The sequence below is a fragment of the Rattus norvegicus genome, chromosome 4, assembly GCF_021556685.1.
Source record: "Rattus norvegicus strain SHRSP/BbbUtx chromosome 4, alternate assembly SHRSP_T2T, whole genome shotgun sequence".
NCBI classification, from domain to species: Eukaryota; Metazoa; Chordata; class Mammalia; order Rodentia; family Muridae; genus Rattus; species Rattus norvegicus.
This window is the reverse complement of record NC_141537.1, coordinates 121,992,689-122,010,172: the sequence shown is the minus strand read 5'-3', so window position 1 is coordinate 122,010,172 and position 17,484 is coordinate 121,992,689. Positions and strand designations below refer to the sequence as shown.

The 17,484-nt window shown below is 48.4% G+C and overlaps 1 protein-coding gene across 4 annotated transcripts in view; it reads left to right on the top strand.

Moving 5' to 3' along the window:
* Eefsec (eukaryotic elongation factor, selenocysteine-tRNA-specific) overlaps positions 1-17,484 on the top strand; it is a 194,743-nt gene that overhangs the window by 153,371 nt on the left and 23,888 nt on the right. For 3 of the 4 annotated variants that reach the window (NM_001398914.1, XM_087658810.1, XM_087658811.1), the window contains 2 exon segments: positions 2,278-2,937; positions 16,208-16,364. In NM_001398914.1, coding sequence (NP_001385843.1) covers positions 2,278-2,937; positions 16,208-16,364 — 817 coding nt within the window. 4 annotated transcript variants of the gene reach the window in all.

Below are 17,484 nucleotides of genomic sequence, written 5' to 3'. Positions count from 1 at the left end.
GCTAAACACCAAGTTTCAGATAGTGTCCCTGCACTATGGCCTGCAGCATGCTTGCAGGGAGTGTACAGTAGGATCAAGGACCGTTGACATTGGAGTTCTGGAGAGACAGTCATTGATTGGCCTGCACGTGGGTGCTCACTGCCTTGAGAGTTAAGCCCGCCTTGCAGAAGTGGTGATTGCCCTGTAAAGCAGGAACAGGGTCAGAGTATGCAGCTTTGCTTAAGATGCATGTACCCTGGTGCTCAGGTCCAGATACCAAGACTTTGTCAAGAGGAAGAAACCTAAGTAGGAGGGGAATCCTGGCAAACCACAAGGACATTCAGAATCACTATGGAACTTACTTCAGAGGCTCTAGATGTAGCTTATGGCTTAAAGGAGTGTTGAGCACATGGGATGTGAAGGCTGTACAACTGGGCTATATGGAGTTTCACTGAAGGTGGGAGAAGGAGCACCTTCTCCAGAGTGCTTACCAAGTGGCTAAGTGTCTGAGGACTGTGGCCGCCTACCCAGGTAAAGGGGCCCTTTGTTGACTAAAGGCCCTTCCTAGTGCTGAAAGCTGTAAAGAAGGGGTAGGAAAGCCATAAGCCATTGAACCCAGAGAAAGCCCAGTTGAGGCTGTGACACACTTTCCTCCTGGGATCTGCAGTGTAGAGCACTGCCCCTGGGAGAGGGGAGGTATTCTGTAAGCTTACAACCTCAGCACCCTGCCCCCATCACCCACTCACTGCCTCCTAGGCCACCTCAGAGAAGGCTTGCATTTCCCTTTGATTGATCTGGGCTGCAGCTTTTGACGCTGCTTCTCACTTTCTCTGCCCTCTGACCCTGTGGGTGGGGAGTTAATGATCTTTAAATAAACACTTGAGTTTGATACTCTGGTGAAAGGCTCTGGGCCAGTGTGCCACCAGCACAGCATTCAGCCTCTGTCCAGGAGGAAAAGTGTGGACACCCACCTCCAGCCCTGGTGACAGGGATGCTGGTAGCTGAATCATAAAAATCCAAGGTTCATTCCATTCCTCTGCTGTGTTTTCTGAAATGGGCTCTATGTACTTTGCTTTGTTCAACAGAAAGTGTCTGATGGCACCTCATGAGTGGGGCTTAGGAGGTATGCCCACCATCTTGGGTTCTGCCATGTCTGCTCCTGATTTGCAGGCTGTGAAGGCAGAAGTCTGCTCTGTGTGGAGTCAGTGTAACCTTTCAGAACCTGAGATAAGATCACATAGCCCCTTCCGGTGACTTCAGGCAGACCCATGTATATACATGACGCCTAGGCCTTGACCTCTGGCCTCCAGGAGCCCTTCTGTCTCTTTATTGACTACTTAGCCTCACAGACAGCGCCATCTCTAGGTCTGGCCTTTCCTGGTGTCTCTACCTAAAGCTATTTTGCTCTGGATCTTTGCAGGCCTCAGCTCAGGGGCTGCTTCTGTAGCACTCCTCTGCCTGCCTGTGCAAAGCCAGGGCTTGCCCAACCCTAGGCCTTATCATGTGTTTCATGTCTCATGCACCTGCATTGTAGAATTTGTTTCAGTAAATAGCGACATAATTTATATACTAGTATATGTTATATAAAATAGCATTAATATAGCTGTGTGTCCTGTGTAGATCATGTTTCTTGTTTCTAGATATTGAGCTCTTTGAAATAGAGCTGGCTCTAGTCCTTCTCCTGAAATAGAAGTTGACACATAGTAGGCACAGAGACTATGTGGAACAATTGGAGGAAGACCTTTCTTGAGGGCCCTCAGCCTTGGCAGGCAGACACACGCTAGATAGTGGGCGTTTCATGGACGAGGAGAAGTAGAGGGACAAGCCCCTCAGGAATCAAGAGCAGGTCCTGCCCTTAGTCACAGACTCTAGTCTGGCATCTGCCCCAAGCCTTGAAAGCAAATGTCATACTGGTAGGCTGGATCTCAAGGCTGTGCAGAGGGCTAGAATGTGCTGGAATGACTGATAAAAAGAAAGAAGCTGGAGAGTATAGAACCTATGCAAATCAGCTTCTAGAGGACAGAGGGACTGAGGTGACCTCTGTTCTTGTGCTGGCACAGGGATGAGATTTGAAAAGTGGTCTAGCATCGCATGGCATCCTGGGCCTTAGCTTTTCGGGATACTTTTTTCTTTGCCCACTAAGTTCTGACTGAACCCTGACCTTCTTTCTGCTGTTTGCCTGGATCTCCACTAGGACTGGGGGTAGGTGGATGTTGGGGGTACTACAGAGGAAGAATGATCTAAGCCCCAGCTGCAAGACTTAGGGGTTCACATGTTCTCCCTCTTGCTCCTGATCAGGTGGTGAAGAAAGTGAAGTCCATGCAGATGTTCCATACACCTGTCACCTCTGCCATGCAAGGAGACCGACTAGGCATCTGTGTTACCCAGTTTGACCCCAAGCTGTTGGAGCGTGGTCTGGTATGTGCACCAGAGTCTCTGCACACCGTTCATGCAGCCCTCATCTCTGTGGAAAAGATTCCTTACTTCCGGGGGCCCCTGCAGACGAAGGCCAAGTTCCACATCACAGTGGGCCATGAGACAGTCATGGGCCGTATGCTGTTCTTCAGCCCTGCTCCTGACAATTTTGACTCAGAACCCGTGCTAGATTCCTTCGACCTTTCCCGAGAATACCTCTTCCAAGAGCAGTACCTGTGCAAGGATTCCATGCCCACAGCCACAGAAGGTAATGATGAGGCAGACACAAAAGCAGGCAACTCCCCAGAGGGCCACTGTCCCCGGCAGCAATGGGCCCTGGTAGAGTTTGAGAAGCCAGTCACCTGCCCCCGACTCTGCCTGGTGATTGGCTCCAGACTGGATGCTGACATTCACACCAACACATGCCGGCTGGCCTTCCACGGTGTCTTGGTACAAGGACTGGAGGACAAGAACTACACAGAGAGCTTCCTGCCAGCACTGAGGGTTTACAAGCTGAAGCACAAGCATGGCCTTGTGGAGCGGGTAAGCACAGCCCATGGATTTTTTTCCTCTCCCTGCTTGGTACTAGGCCCACAGTCTGGGCTAGACCAGAGACAAAGTCCTTAGGTTTCAGATGAGATAGCTAAGGCCAGGGTACAAGCAGCCTGAGTCTTTCCCATCATGCCTTCATAGAGTTGGACTATAGTCAGATCCTCCAGATTAGTAGACTGGCCTCTCCCGGGGCCGCCTGCCTTTACTAGGCCCTGTGTTTCATACCACTGGATCCTGCCAGGCCTAGACCAGGTTCTCATGACCAGTGGGTACCTGGGACAGTCCAGGTCCACTTTACCTACAGGATAGGAAAGGGATTGTGAGTTCAGAGATACAAGGAATAAGGAAAGAAAAACCAGAAAAGTCACTGGCTACCTGGGTACATTGGAGTCACTATGACTGGACAAAGCTCTGAAATGCAGACCTGTCACTGGAGTCTGTACAATGTGGCACCTTTCCTGAAGTGTTGATACATATTTTTGTTGAATAGCAGTACAGACCTAGAATGAAGAGTTCCTCAATGTCCAGGCCTCACTGTCTCTTCTGACCCTCTGACTATACCATGGTACTTAGTAGCTGTGTGTGGTCCCAGATATAGCTGGGCTCCCACCAGACCAGTACAAAGACAGCTCCTCCTCCCCATCTTGTTACAGCTGCTAGTACAAGGCCCGACCCAGTGGAGTACAAACCTGGGACATACAGGCATACACTCCTAGGAATATCTTTTTCTAATTCACGGGTATTCACTAGAGCTCTCTGCCTTCCCCGCCTCTCCTCCTCCAACCAGACTCACAGCTCAGGAACTTAGACTGGGTGAGTTCCATCCACCTCAGCACAGCAGAGATGCTTCTGCAGATGGGGTGATACAGTGGGCGTCACTGTTCACCCAGCTTGATTTATTAGCAGCATTATAGGGTGTAATTATTCTGTAGTAAAGCATCTATCGGAGAATAATGTCTTCTTGGTATGGCTCCAGGTCTAATTGTTCTCCCTCAGGCCTGTCACTTCCTTAGAGAACTGGGAGGCACTAGTGAGGAGCAAGGAAACACACTGTAAAGTGACACAGGCCTCCCAAGAGCAACAGAAAAGGTCTGGAAACATGCTGATCCGTGTCCTACCACTAGTCTGAGGCAGCCCAGACCTCCAGCCTTTTCATACTTAGTCCAGAGAGTCATCAGACTACAGAATTGCAGTATAGGGTTAGTGCCCACATTGGCAGCCCTGAGAGCCATAGACTTCTTCAGCCGAGTAGGCACATCCATCTGAATGTGGACAGTCTTGACCTCACAGTATGAAACACATACCTTCACATTTGAGAACTAGTTCTCATCAGGTGAGGCCAGAACATAGCACAGTTCCCAAGAGACCAGCAAAATTGTTCTGAGGGGCAGCTATGTTAGGCAAGTTCTCTAAGGAAATTGAACAGAGTAATAGGGAGAAAGTACAAGTGTGTGTGTGTGTGTGTGTGTGTGTGTGTGTGTGTGTGTGTGTGTGTGTTAGTTAAAAGAGAATTTATTGGATTGGCTTACAAGATCCAAGTCTGGAGAGTGCAACAGTGGCTATATTCGTTTTAGAGAGCTACAAAATTTTGTAGCTGCTAGAAGCTTAAATACTCAGGGGACCAGTGATGTAGCCCAGCTCAAGGATGAAGGCCTGAAAGTTCTCTGGGGAGAGGGAGTCCATGTTGACCAGCTGAGGAAGTTGGAGTGTCATGTGTACAGCAGGAGGCCATTGATAGGCACACTGGCCCAGAAGGGTGGAGCTTGTGCACATAGGTGGTCTTTGTAAGGCAGAAAAGTGTCCTGAGCCCCCATCCTGGGCTATGCTGGCTGACCTCATTCCTAAGTGTACCTCTGCCAAAGAAGTCTCTGGGTGGTCAGGTCATCTTACAAAGGTTAAATCTGATATCCTAGGCAGATCTTTACCCCATGCCCTACAATACTGGGTAGACTCAGTGCACTAGCCCTATCTTAGAAACAGTTAGCTCAGGCAGCTGAGGTGTCCTAAGTTGCTAGTAAAGAGAAAGAAGCCCCACTTTCATAGACACTTCCCATCTGATCATGGACTAAGGCAGCTTAACCTTCTGTTTCTGCTACCTATAAAGGTATCATCTTTCATACTTAGCTTTATTGAGTTCCTGTGTGTATTCTAGTCCAGGATATATAGAAGGTGGCCCAAGGTCATCTTCACAGTAGAGACTGAGACTGAAATAGTCCAAATAGTGTTAATCGAGGTTTTACAAGTAGTGCTTGGGACCAGGAGATGCTAACTCTGTAAGCACATAGTCTCTTCGATGCTTGTTCTTGTTGCTCTGCTGTGCAGGTCCGACGCCTATAGATAGATGTGCCTGAACATACTGGTGTTCCTAAGAGTGAGTGGTACCTGAGCCCAGCCTGAGCTCCTGCTCCAATTCTAGTCATCTTAAATAAGCTTATTTTCTCAGGATTCTTCTTTTCAACTGATGCAATCAAATACATTTTAATTAACTTACCTTTGGCAAACAGCTAACAAATGAGCCACCCAGAAACTTTGGAACCAGCTTTCTTCCCATTTTTAATTATTTTGTATCTATAGTGATGAAATATACTATTTTAAAATTTCTCCTTTTTCTCAACATTGTTTTTCTGTGAGTTAAGAATATTGTAATGTCAGGGTATGTTGAGCTTGCACATAAGTAATAACAAACACAATGGGATGCCAATAGGGTTCGATAAAATGATGTCCCATACACTGCTGAGCCTCCATGGTGTGTCATTTGAAGCCTGTTTTGTCTTATTTTCACATGAGAAATCCACACTGCTAGCAGAAACCACTAGCACTTCAGAGGCAGAGAGAGGCAGAAGGAGCTCTGTGAGTTCAAGGCCAGCCTGGGCTACATAGCAAGTTCAAGGCCAGCCTGGGCTACATAGAAAATTTACAAAGTTTTGATGATGTGTCATTTTCCACTCAAGTATAAATTGTACATGGGTTCCTTCCAAAGAGGACAGAATGGAAAGTAAAAGGCTGAGAAACCTTGCAACCTATCTCAAAAAAGCAAAAATAAACAAAACTCTAAGTGAGGGTGTGGTGGGCTGTTGGCCATCAATGTTCCTGTAATTGCAAGTCCTTGAATTGCTTTCTTGCCAGTAAAGCCCAGAAACAGTTGTGAGCTGCACCTAAATATGGTTGTGTTCAAATAAAACTTCCCATCAGTGAACACAAAATTTAACTTTGACTTAGATTTCGTGTATCATGAAATATTCTTTTTAAAAATGTTTTTTAGCTCATTAGACTGACAGCTATTCTTAACTAAGAAGCCATCAAAAACAGGTCTAGGCAGAGTCTGACCCTCTAGCCAGTTTGCTGTTCCTGTTCATAGCTAAAGCTGACCAGTTCTGCTTGCTCCACAGCCCAGGAATTGGGCCATAGGGTAGAGCCTCACAGACGTAAAGGCATCTGCAGTGTCATTCAGGAGAAGGAAAAGGAGAAGGGGGGGTCTGAAGGGCTGCAAGCTCCCTGGAGTGTTCCAGAGGCTGGCCCATCTGCCAGAAGACGAGGGCATGGGAATAGGAGCATCATTGAAAGGTGCACTATTTGAAAGGATAATACAAAACATGAATTAGATTTTGATCTCAGAGAAAGAATGAGTGGAATGGAAGAGTTGGAAGAAATGCTTATTCACAGAAGGAAAACTGGAGTGAACTTGATAAATGAGTACAAATAAGGAAAGCAAGAATAATGCTAAAAATGATGACAGTGATTTGAAGGACAAAATTAAGAAGTACTTATCACACTAAATAAATGCCAGCTATAAAGACAGACTAATAGATTGGGTTAAAATGCAAGCTGCACTGATATGCTGTATCTAAGAAGCAAAAGTAAAGAATAAAAGATGTCAGGAGACTGAGCAGGAAGGCCACACAAGTGGACAGTCACCTTTAACAGGTGCGGGGCAGTTGCAGAGATGAGACACGGAGGGTGCTATGCAGTAACAGGCACCATGACAGACCAGAACCAAGCATGTTAAAAGTAAAGTCCAAAAGGAATCTAGGGTGATGGAGCTACTGGTTTTCAGACGAAATGCTCAGCTTAGGTACATAATAGTGTAGATTGTAAAGATCTGACAGAAACGACGACTTGCCAAAGCTAGGCAGAACTATGGAGCCCTGTCCTCAACAAGCTACCAGTGCATCAGATTTCCACACACAGCTGACTTGAGCCAGGAGCCAGAGAAGTGGTCTGTCTGTGGGCCACTGGAGCAGAAGTCCATGGAGGGGTGGGAAGCCGAGAGGCAGGAAAGGAGGAACAGAACTCCACCTACGCTGGAGGAAGCACAGAGGGGGGTCTTTGAGCTGTGATTGAGCAGCTAGCTAGAAAGCCACTGCTCAGACATGGAAGGACACTGGGGGTTCCAGGTCAGGAGCTGTTCTGTGACACAGGCCAGCCAGTGCCTGACTGAACCACTGGAGAAGCCCTCAACCAAACCACCCAGCCAGCAGCCAATCACAGAGTCAGGGCTTCTTCTTGGAATAGTAAGTTGGGGAGCTTGGAAAGAGAGTGACTTTGGTTCCCAGTGCTGGAATCACCTCAGAGCTAGAAGCTGTCCTGTGGAGGCTTCAGCTATCCTCTCACCTGCTCTGCCATATCCTGTCACTCAAGGCTTCCTGACCCAGTTCATCTGGATCGCAAGAACTCCCAGGTTGGACAGCACCTGCTCCATGGAGCCACATTTCTCCCTTATAGCAGTTCTGCTTTCCTTGCCATCAACCAAGAGGAGAGTCAGGTAAGGCAGGTGCCCAGCAGCAGCTGCCTGCATGCCTAACACACCCTGACTGTTGCTGCACAGGACACCCTCTCTGTGTCTTCTGGCACCCACCTCCTCCCACCTTAGTGTGGTCCTCAACACCTGGCAGCTCACACAACCCCACATAAATGATGGCACATGGGAGAAAGGTCCTGCCAGCTCTTACTACACAATCTCTTTAGATCTAGAACCTTTACAGAAGCAGGCAGTGTTGTGCACAACACTAAAGTGGGTCCCAGGGTGGGGCAAGTAGATAAACAAACATGGAAAGTGCTGGTGCTTTGCCAGCCACCAGGCGGCCCCTGTTAAGCCCTATGCATCGTGACCATAGTTCACATAAGCTGTTCATGGCACACATCCCTAAGTCCTCGCTGTCCATAGTGGCAAGAAGCTGTCCCCACTATGGAGGGGGAAGGTCAAACCAGGCATATTGGCTACTGCAGGTCTAGCCCCATGGCGCCAACCAGAAAGGCCTCAGGCTGGACTTCAGGAGCCTGAGGCATAGACCCAACCAAGTGTAAACATACAGACGCCACCAGGAGCACTGGCCAGCTTTGAAGTCTGACCAGCACTGCCTCAGGCTCCTGGCTCTCCTGAGCTCTACTGCTGATGGTTTGTTAAGCCTGCTCAATGCCTCAGGGAACCTACCATCACCTGCTTCTTTCTGAGCAGGGACAGCCCAGGTTCAGGGGCGGGGTGTGCTGTGCAGATCAACTGTAGCACCCTAACCCCTGGAGAGAGTTGCTTTCTGGCCATTCAGTTTGTCTTGCTGTTCTTGCCCATAGATTCCCAGCCACAGGTTCCAGGAGGCAGAGGTTAAGGTCTACTGTGACAGATTGCTTTCCTTATGATCCATACAACCTGACCATAGCTCAGCATCTCTCCTGGTTTCTTCCAGGGTCAGAGTCTGATAGCTGGAGCCCAGCTTCACTGCTTCCGAGACTACACTCCTGTCCAGAGGAGGATGCAGGGTCCAGTGGGTGGACATAGTAGAGAGCTAGCTCTGGACACTAGGACTGAGTTAAGGCATGGTCTAGCATGGCTGTGTCATATCTCTCTGACTCCCCTGTAAGAGTGCTGTGGTGGGGAGTTGAGACTACATGTGAGAAGGGCCAAGTGGCTGGCATACGGTCAGTGTCCATAAGATACACACCCTCTTTTCTCTGTGGAGGGCAGATGGTAGGAGCTATCACCTAGGACCTCTTAAACACCAGCAGGTGCTTTCTTTACCTAGGAGGGACTCTCAGGTGATGGCTGGACATAGAATGTAAGGAATGTTCAGGGAGGAGGCCTGGGCTAAGGGAAGCCTGAGAGTCTGGTGGGCAGAAGGATAGGGCAGCTATCCCAGGCAGTAGCCTGTTCTGAGGCACATCAGTGGCCGACACCAGGCCTTAGTCTTTGAGCCTCTGGAGTATGTTTGATGAGATGAGACCATTGCAGGCTAACTTACTTTCCCAAGGTTTATACAGAGCTTACAGCAAAGTTGCGCATTGTTCAGTCTTCTGTGCCAAGAACCTTGTCCTATCCCTTGAAAAGCAGAAACTTGTGTGTGACAGAAGCAGAGCCTGAAGTACAGCAGAGTGTAGCTACAGTGCTACAGTGGTGAAGCAAGAACCAGCCCCATCCCACTGGTTAGCTGGGGGTACGGGGGGGGTGGGGTCCTGCCTTTCCACCAGGCCAAGCTGGTACAGAGGAGGAATGAGAAGATAGTGTTTTCTGGTGATATGCAAAGAGCATGGCATTATGGTTGTCATCATCAACTTCAGGTGAACTGGAAGAGGTGTCACCTCAATAGCAGGAGGTTCCTTCCTTCCTCCTGAGATGCTGGTCCCTGTCTTCTCCCAGGATACTGTCCAGAAGGGAAGTGGAAGGGAGAAGTGGAGACTAGGGTACCCTGGGCTGTGAGTACTGAGTGTGGGTCCTGCCCTCCTTCCTAGCCAGAAGTCCTGACCACTGCGTCTGGGGGTTCTGGGTATGCTAGATCACCTACTCCACATGAGTCCTAGGAGGGACTCTCAGGTGATGACTTCAGCTTGACATTCACTAAATACAGACTCTATTCTAATGGCCATTCTCCTGTCAAGTCTTGGTGTTCTGGCCAGTATCAATGTGCTAATCCTAACAACCTATGTCATGAAAATACTGAAGTTTAGAGAAGTCCCCTGCCCCAGGCCATGACACTATAAGAGACAGAGCCAGAACTCAAGCAACTAAAACCATTTCCCTTCTGGGAACACAGGGCCCTCCCTCCTCACTATAATGGAGATCCTAGCTCAGCTCTCCTCATAGTGACTTCCCTTTCTGCCTGGTGAACTAGCCGAAGCTTCCGAACTTGGGCAATTCCCAAGCCTCATCCTGGGAACCAAGCCCTGGAAGAGAGACACATGTAATGACCTAATTATGTGCACCAGCAGCCAAGTCCCTGTTCAAAACCTGGGGACAATAGGGACTCTCCTGGCATGGCAGCAAGAGCTGGACTTGGATGCACAGCTGTAACTGCTGAGCGAGTTTGATCCCTCCAGCAACCACGGGCGGGTAGATGAAGCAAATTACTCATGCAAGCAGTGAAAGTCCCCACTTGAAGCTATTGTGACTACTGGCCTGTGTTCGGCATTGTCCCCAGGAATAGGGGCCACCAGCAAACCCCACAGGCATTGCTTTCAGTGTGACATTGGTGATTGATTCAGCATACAAGCCCTCCAACTGCTCTGGCAGGGCTCTCTTTGTGGTGTGCTGGTGAATGCTCTCTGTAGTCTCTTGTCACTGCAAGAGTCTGTGAGTTGTATCCCCAGGCCTCTTTGACGTGTCCTATATCTGGGTTGAGTGCCACACCATGGTCAGTTAGACAGGGCAGCCTGCAAGGGTGCCGGGTGCCAGATCTTACCATGTTACCAGCTCTACCTTCTCTCCCCGCTGCCTCCCTCTAGACCACTTTTGGGAAGTAGAGTCCCTGATGGTAGGGACTGTCTCCTCTCTGACAGGGTTTTCCCTGAGCTCAAGTAAGCAGGGTGGAGGCTGCTCAGCACTCCAGAACCAGAGTCAGCCAGTTAGCATTAGCCCAGGTGAACCTAGAGACCAGAGAAGCTATGGTGGGCTCATTCACAGACGTGTTTTCTCCCTTCCCCTTTGGTCTTATGAGGACTAGCCAGAACAACCCCATTTGACCTCTGCACAACAAGAAGGGCACCCACCTGACAGACTATGGTAAAATGGGCTTGACGGCCTCCTCTATTCCCCAACACTGTCCCCAGGAGTAGCCACAATCGTAATCTCACCCTAGATCACCCTTAGTCTCCTAGGTAGATCTGACACCGTGGATGACCACTCACTCAGTTATGTAAAGTGATAGTAGGAGCTGTAAACAGACAGGGCCACCAGTATTCAGGGAATGCACAGGGACCTGGAGGCTATATTCTATCTCCACCCTCCCTGGGCCTAACCTACCTACACTTGGAAATGAAGAGGAGGTTAATGGAAGACACAGGGAATATACTTGGTTCGAGTAGTATATCTTCTGGCCAAGGCATAAAACAAGAAAGTAGAAATGACAGAGACACTTTCGTTAGATTTTAAGACTTTTTAGCTGCCATTCTTGCCATAGCAGAACAGAGGCCAGCCAGCAAGATGGAGCCCGAGTAACCTCTCCTAGGAAGGTCACAAGAAGCCTACTAATTCCATACCTTAACCTGGATATTTAAAACAATATTTGTGGTGGCATTCACCTTTAATTCCAGCACTCAAAAGGGTCTCTGAGTTTGAGGCCAGCCTATTCTACATGGTGAGCTCCAGGACAGCCAGGGATAAATACAGAGAACCTGTCTCAAAACACAAACAACCTAAGGGGACAGGAACTCCACACGAAGACCAACAGAGTCAACCTGGACCCTTGGAGCTCTCAGAGACTGAACCACCAACCAAAGAATGTGCACAGGCTAGACCTAACCACCCACCCCCCCACACACACACACATATGTAGCAGATGTGCAGCTTGGTCTTCATGTGGGTCCCAACAACTGGAGTAAGGGCTGTCCTAAAAGCTGTTGCCTGAATATGTGATATATTCTTCTAGCTGGGCTGCCTTATCTGGCCTCAGTGGGAGAGGAAGTACCTAGCCTCAAAGAGACTTGAAGCACCAGGGTAAGGAGATACCTAGAGAGATTCCCGCCCACTCAGAGAAGGGGAGGGGAAATGAGAAAGGATTTTGGGAGGGGTAACTGGGAGGGAGGCAGTGAGTGGGATGTAAAATGAACAAATAAAAGAAATTTTTAAATTTTAAAAATGTGGTAATATAGGTCTGAAAACAGGGCTTCACATATGCCAGCAGCCCCACCGTACTGACTGCCCACCACTGGTCAGCCAGGGGAGAACACAGCAAGTATGGAGCCCTAGACCTTTACTCTGCCTTGTGTAGGTATCACTAAAACTAACTTCAGGGACTTCTCTGGCATGAAAACTTTCTGACATTCTCCTGATGTTAACAGAATCACCCTACTCTTTGGCAAGGACCTTAGGAAAAGAGGGAAGTTCCACTGTCTGTGACATTAAGGAGAGAGTAGTGACAGGAGATAAAGCCAACCAGCCATGTGAGGTTTCCGTTGGAGAGGCCAAGGGCACTCTATCTGATTATTTCTGGGATGGCAGGGGATGTTTAGGAGTGCCCAGTCATTGAGTTAACAAAGACATTTTAAGATTAACTAGTATATATGTGTGTTGATTTTTATCTATAGATCCAAGGAAATCTGGGTAAAGGACCTGTAGCAAGGTCCACTCGGAGCTTAAGGCAGGGTAGCAAAAACTACATGCTACAACATTTTATAACAGGGCAGTGAGGAGTCTTCTGAAGGTCTTTGCTAATGGAGAGCATGCCTGCCACCCAGTTCTATGTCCAGGAAGCCAGGCCTACAGGCTCACTGAACAGCTAGTTCTGGCCACCAAGCAGCAGCATTGGATAGGCAGCAACTAGGCTGGAATTTGCCCTGCTATCTTCTGAAGAAGAAACAAAACAAAACCAAACCACATTGCCCAGTTGGCCGTTGGCCCTCTCATAGACAAATTCTATCTCTTTAGGCTTATCACATAAAAAAGTTTTGTCTCCAAGAAGCTAAGAGCTACCTAGCTTCCCATCCTTTCTTTCCCCCTCAGTTCTATACATGGATGCCTGCTCTTCCCCCATCACCTCTGAACTTGTGCTTACCAAGCTCTGGGAGGTGTGGCCTATAAAAAGGAACCCCTATCCTTGAGGAACATTTAATCCTCTGCAGGATTGAGTACACAAGCTACATTGGGTTTTAAGACAGGGTAGCCAAGCTCAGAATAGAGGTTCCACCTCAATCCTGGGAGTAGGGAAGGCTACCAGGGTGGGTAGGGAGGACTCCCCCTGTGGACAGAGGAAGAGGGTGAGAGGCATGGCAGAGGGGCCTGGAGCAGTAAGGTAACAGATATCAAAGCTTTGACTGATGGTGTCAAAGGCATCTCACAGGCCTGTGCCCGGCTAAACTAAATGTGCAATTGTTTCATTTGTGTGTGTGTGTGTGTGTGTGTGTGTGTGTGTGTAGCAGATGTGTGGCAGTGAGGCTGGTAATAATGAAGAACCCCAAGCAAGTGGCACAGACTGGGAGCAGTGTTGTGGAGGGCAGGGGCCCATGTGGAAAATGACGACCCTTCTCTGATTTAAGTAGTGAACAGGGGGATGAGGATATGACATAAGGTCAAGTTTAATCTGAGGACACACAGACAGAGTGAAGTCGGGGAGGAATCAGTAAAGGCCATGGGGTCATAGAGGCCTAAGATTCCCATCCAGGCCTATTCTGGTTGGTCATGCATCCCCACAGATGCCAGCTAGGTATCTGCCTTGATATCACACTAGAGGTGCTTGGGAACAAGGCAGGTCCTTGTGGGAAGAGTGAATAGGACAAATTTGTTATTGGTTTAACTAAATTGTAATTTAGTTATTGTTATTGTATTTAGTACTAGTAATGAACTTTTTTTTTTAAAGATGGGGTCTTACTAGTAGTATATAGCCTGGGCTGACCATGAACTTCCTAAGTATCCCAGATTCTCCTTGAACACATTCATTAGCCTCCTGCCTCAAGCTTCTGAGACTTGCAATCATAGGCATGTGCCACCAGGTCTTACTGGTAATGCTTTTTAAAGATACTTTCAAAGTAAGCTATGAGCTCTTGGTCCCAGGACCACCATTCTTATTCTTGGACATAGTAATGCTGGAGGAGGTCTAAGTCAGATGTATCTGTCTCCTATGGGCCTTAGCACCATGGGCAGTACTCTAGCCACTGCTTCAGCATGGAGGGGCTACATCATGCTGACTGCTGGTTGGGTTTCAGCATAGGCTTTGCAAAGGACCTAGCAGGCCTGGGATCCCTCCCTATGTGCTGTTCCTCAAATCTGACTCCCTTAGGTAGGATGAAGTCCCTGAAGATGAGGAGGGGGCAGAGGAGATATAGGAGACAGACAACCCATGGCAACAAGGACTGATCATGACTTGAACACTTTCAGTCGTGGGATCATGGATGACTGCTCAAGCTGGACCCATTAGGCCAGTTAAACTAAATACACAGGTCATGCCAGGCTGGGCTGTAAAGTGAACAGCAATGGACCCTGCACTGTTGGAGGATCCCAGCTCTGCACAGTGATCCGAACATGGTGTGGGAATGGGTCTCTAGGAAGCAGCAGGCTCTATTGTATACCATTTGAAATTGGGGATATGAAGTCTGATCAGTGGAACTTCTGGGTTCCAGTAAGCAAAAGGCTGGCAGTGCTAGCTCAGAGGCCCAAGTAGACATCTTCACCTTCCAAGAGCAGGGACTACCCTGGGAGAATGTGCTGGACCCATCTCGGAAAGAAAGAAGGAGCTGCTGTATTGGAAAGAGGCTCGTGAGTTACAGAGAGAGGGCTGCACAAGTAGAGATTGTAATTCTTGTCATTGTTTGTATCCAGTTCATCAGTCACCAGGAGAGAAGGAGTGTGGTGCCTTTTGTCTACTGCTATGAATCAAGGAGAATAGCATATGTTTTCCAAAAGGGTTTCAGAGTAAATGGACAGTTTTCTACTTTTTAAAACTATTCATCCAGGCATCTTGATTAGCAGTAAGATGTTAGTAGGAGATAGCCCAATGGCCCAGGGTATGCACCTCAGAAGGGGACAGCCATTAAAAGAGTTTGGAAGAAACTGTCCTCTACTTGTGGCTATCAAGAAAGTAGGCTTGCCTTTTAAGAGTGAAAGACAAATAATTCGCTATTTATTTAAAAATTTTAATTTTGAACAGGTAATTTCATTTCAAAGACCAGAACATAGGAAAGATATATAATGAAAAATTCTCCAGGTTCCCCATGCCCTTCCCCTGAGGCAGCAGCTTCTCCTGATTCCATGTACCCCTACTGCACACAGTTCTGCTGATGCCCACCCAGTTCCCCCTTGTCCTTCATACCTTTCCCTCTCTGGGGTCACAGGGTGGCCAATGGAAGCCATGCACAGTTTTTCTATACTTGGGCTGTTAATGTGTAGCCTGTGTGCTGCCATTTCCCTCCTGGATAGGCATATCTAAAGGGCATTTTTCTCAAAGTAGCATGCATGGCTGAGAGGTCTCTGAGTGCATTTTCCATAGCAGTTGCCAAAATGAGGGGCACTTTTTATAATAGGGTCTGACTTAGTGACTGAGTACAGCATATGCAGAGTAGACTGGTGATGGCAAGAACCAGTCAGGTAGAGAATGGAATGTCACTCCCAGCTGTGATGAAGCTCGTGTTGACAAGACCTTGACAGGCTAGCTATAGATACAGCCAGGCTGGGTTCAGGGACATGCATGGGAAAAGAGAGTTCATGGTGAAATCCATTCAAGCTGCCCCCAGTCAACAACTTCACTCACATGCGCCCATATGTACCCACAAAGAGGTGAGGGGGCAGCCAGAGCCCCCAGCAAGGATGTGAGTCTTGAAGAAATAGGCCTGACGAGGCAGCAGGGGCCAGAGACCATAAGGAAACGTACCTGGAACTTGACTGACAGAGGGCATCATAGAGGGCAGATGGCTGGCTGGAAAGGGTAGTTGGTACAATGCAGTGAGCAGAGAGGAGCTTGAACCAAAACATGTGGGTAAGGCAGGATAGTAAGTTAGGGCTGCTCCTTAGAGTCTCTCCTAGGGGAAAGCCAGAGCCAGGACTGCTGCTGCACAGTCACTGGAACCCGTGAAGGCAGAAGCAGGTGAGAGGATGACTGACACAGGGAATATAACCCAAGGCTTCTCAGGCTCTCTGACCCTGGCACACTTGTATGTGGGCTTTAGTATGGTGCCCATAAGATTGCTGTGAGTGTTGATCCTTCTTAGTGCCCATGTTAATGGAGTATGGTGAATGATAATAGATCATTCAGACCTTCTCTCTACTCTGTTTACATCATTATGTCTGAGCTGGGCACATCAGTTCTCAGCATGTACTACTAATGCCTCCTCTCCTGTGTGGGGACAGGTAATGGATGACTACAGCGTGATTGGACGTTCCCTGTTCAAAAAGGAGACCAACATCCAGCTCTTTGTGGGGCTTAAGGTACAGCTGTCCACAGGAGAGCAGGGCATCATCGACAGTGCCTTCGGCCAAAGCGGCAAGTTCAAGATCCACATCCCTGGTAAGTGCAGCTGCATCCCTGCAAAGTGTGGGAGAGATAGAGGGCCTGAGCACAGTCAAGACAGCATTGCTCGTCTGACCTCTGACTAGGAAGCAAGCATGGGTCCTGAGAGGGGACTGGACTGAGACAAGGTCAGGGTTGAATTTTATCCCACTGTTTAATATTTGGGACACACCCTAGCTTCCTTGTGAAGTAGGTATTGATCTTACAGAGCATGCTCAAAGGAGGAGGGGAAAGGAAAGCCTGTCAGGGCTGGAATAGCACCATGATGCCCAGTAAGTTCCAACAAATTTGAGAGACCGTTAGGCTCAGGGCCATGTGTGTTGCTGGGTCAGGATGTGCACCTGCTTCTGAAAGTGTAGCCTGTGGTTTTTTCATGTAGTCATCCCTTAGGTCATAAGTGTGTCTGTCCAACTGCATTTTATAGACGTTGACTGTGTATTGGGCCAATGCTTGGTACTAGAGGTGTGCAGGTTGTCATGGGAGGGGGCAAATAGTGAGCTGTGGGTATTTATTATGTACCCAGAGGCACTGCAAGACAAGTGCACAGGCCTAAGCTGGGATGTGCAAGATGTATGAAGTCTTAGGGTAGAAATTAGCTGGGTGTAGGAGGGATGGCCATCTGAGGTGGGGATGAGCTGCTATGGGAGTGATGGGAGTGTGAGTGCTGAGTGTTTGATGGCTGCAAGTCCCAGGGTGCTGAGTGCCAGAGGTCAGGGTAGGGGCGGGGTCATACACTGGGTGTGTGAGGGCTGCATGTCAGAGTCAACATGCTGAGTATGCACGAGCTGGAGGTCATTGGTCGGAGTATTCTTGGGGAATGGGCAGATAATGCACAGGTTTCAGGTAGGTCTTATGCATAGTTTCTTATTGCACAGGAAGGAGTGAGGGGTCTGTTTGTAGTAATGCATCATGATCCCCAATCTTTGATAATTTTCAATTGAGCAAAGTTGAAATATTTACAGGGAACCATATCTGATATCACAGACTCATGGCTCCAGGACCCTAGGTTGGAAAAGGAGGTTAGATGTGAAGGGAAGTTTAGATGAGGTGAGCAAGATCATCATCACCTAGGTTTGTAATTTCTTGGCTAGGTCATCCCTGACTCAATCCAGGAATA